Source organism: Polistes canadensis, unplaced genomic scaffold (assembly GCF_001313835.1).
Source record: "Polistes canadensis isolate GaletaPanama2010 unplaced genomic scaffold, ASM131383v1 scaffold_234, whole genome shotgun sequence".
NCBI classification, from domain to species: Eukaryota; Metazoa; Arthropoda; class Insecta; order Hymenoptera; family Vespidae; genus Polistes; species Polistes canadensis.
In genome coordinates this window covers 183,050-185,253 of record NW_014569781.1, presented here as the reverse complement: position 1 = coordinate 185,253, position 2,204 = coordinate 183,050, and the positions used below count along the sequence as shown (strand labels likewise).

At 36.3% G+C, this 2,204-nt stretch overlaps 1 protein-coding gene across 1 annotated transcript in view; it reads left to right on the top strand.

Moving 5' to 3' along the window:
• Nucleotides 1-1,088: 1,088 nt before the first annotated feature.
• The window catches only part of LOC106790388, a 12,702-nt gene continuing 11,586 nt past the window's right edge, over nt 1,089-2,204 (top strand). The window contains exon 1 of the mRNA XM_014755220.1: nt 1,089-1,308. Coding sequence (XP_014610706.1) covers nt 1,128-1,308 — 181 coding nt within the window. The 5' untranslated portion in view covers nt 1,089-1,127. The remainder of the gene's footprint in view (nt 1,309-2,204) is intronic.

The window sequence follows — 2,204 nt, the reverse complement described above, 5'->3', positions numbered from 1 at the left end:
TAGATCATACCTATTAAGGTGAAACCAAAAGTTCGTGCATTTATTGTGTTATAAACTGCATAGAGGATTGTTGTTTATGTAAAACATACTTTGAGAAAATAACAGAAAAAAAAGCGCAGGAACTTTTGATACATCCTAAAATATATACCCATATATATATACATGCGTAAATGCAAAATACGCAACAGAAAAAAAATGTGTAACGGGCTGTGAAAGAGCCGTTTGTTCAGTTGGGTTGAAGAACAGGGGACGGCACCTGTTCCATGAAAGGTGACACGGGTAATACGTTAATACGGCCCTGCTTTTTAACGTGTTAGGGCAGAAAGGATCTACCATATCCATCGAGTCCCAACTTAAAAGAGAAGGAGAAATAGGAGTGGGTGGGTGCGATTGGAGGCTCGGTCCCGAAGCTCTTGCCCCACTCTGCAAAGAAAGTAAGAAGAGTGGGGGTGACGAGGAGTCCGCCGGGGCCCTTGGGTCCTCTCGCTCTCGAACTCGCTTTCAAGAAAGAATGAATGAGAGAGAAAGAGACATAAAAAGAGAGGGAGAGAGAGAGAGAGAGAGAGTGAAGAGGGCAAGGGGGCAAAGGCACATTCCAAGGCAGAACGAAGCTGGCTGTGAAGGTGGAAGGCACCAACGGTCTCTCACGATATACTACTCTCCTCGACTAGCCTTTATTTTATATTATTCCTCTCTCTTTCTCTTTCTTTCTCTTTCTCTTTCATTCTCTTTCATTCTCTCATTTTCCGTTTCTTTCTTTGTTTCTTTATTTCTTAGTTTCTCTGTCAGTTAATTCTGTCTATCAGAATGTAAAGACTAGATATTTAGTTATTATTGTTTGTTCGTTCAAAGTGAATTCGCGAGAAATATCAAAGTTAACTCGTGAAGATATTATGGTGCGCGCGTTCAAATGGTGATGGCGGATTGAAGAGTTTAATAAAGGAGAGTTAACCCGCGAGTTGCTTGCATGTGCAAGATTATTTCATTTATATTCAATCACAATAAGGGGGAAAACAATATTATTTTCTCGTACCACCCCTTTTTGTTTGTTGTCCCTATTGGAAAATTGAAAATTAAGGAATATAATAATAACGCTGTTATTTTATTCATTTGGTCGACACGAGAAGATGCCCTCTTCGGCATTAGCCAGAGGAAAGCTCCTTCTTAAGAAGAATAATAATAACGGGGAGGAAGAGGAAGAGGAGGAGGAAGACGACGACGAGGAGGAGGGTGTAGAACGTCGTGTCGAAAATAGAACGTTATTTCGACTGAGGAGGATACGTTCGTTGAGGTTCGGGCATGCGGAAGGTATCATCTTCTTCTGCTGCTACTTCTTCTTCTTGTTCTTCTTCTTCTTCTTGTTCTTCTTCTTGTTCTTCTTGTTCTTCTTGTTCTTTGGTGAAAACGACGATCGAAAGGAATTCGATCGGGAGGTCTAACTCGTTGTGATTGATCTTTCGCCAGGTGAGAGAAGCCACTCCTTTATTTGAAATTTTTTACACAAATAAATCTAAGTTTTATCTATCCGACAGGAAATAACACCTCGTGACATCTAATACAAATTTCATATAAATAAAGAGAACTAAAATTCTCATTGTCTTATGTTAATTATCAAATATGACGAATATTTTGATTTATAATATCAGTATACACCTTACAGTACACACAGTTTAAGGAGAACAATGATATAAATTCGGAAAGGTTAGATACTTTGAAATATAAAGCAAACAATTGTAGGAACCATCGTTGTTCCTAAGCTTCTTATTTGGTATTGTTAGAATGTCTTCCTATAAAATGTCAGATTTTTTAAGGTAAAAAAGGGTTGAAAAGATTTTCTTTCAAAGTTTTTATTACCTGTCCATCCGTAAATATTCTCAAATAGAATAGAAATTCTTTAGAGTCTTAATCGTAAACGTATTGTCCTTTAGGGTATTGCAATATTTTCTTTCATTCTTTTTCTCATTTTTTCTTTAGTAAGAAAAAGGATAAAGAAAGAATAAAAACTATTGGAATTGAACTTGACCGTGACCATGAATCATTGTATAAAGATACAAAGCTTGCTAATTACAGAGAAAGATATACTCACGTATACAAGTATATTTTTAAATTTGAATAAAATCTTAATTGTGAATTATTCTCTTTAGAAATGTACGAAATAATATATATGAGTTTCAAAGGGAAAATTGAAGACAGTTAATAAATTT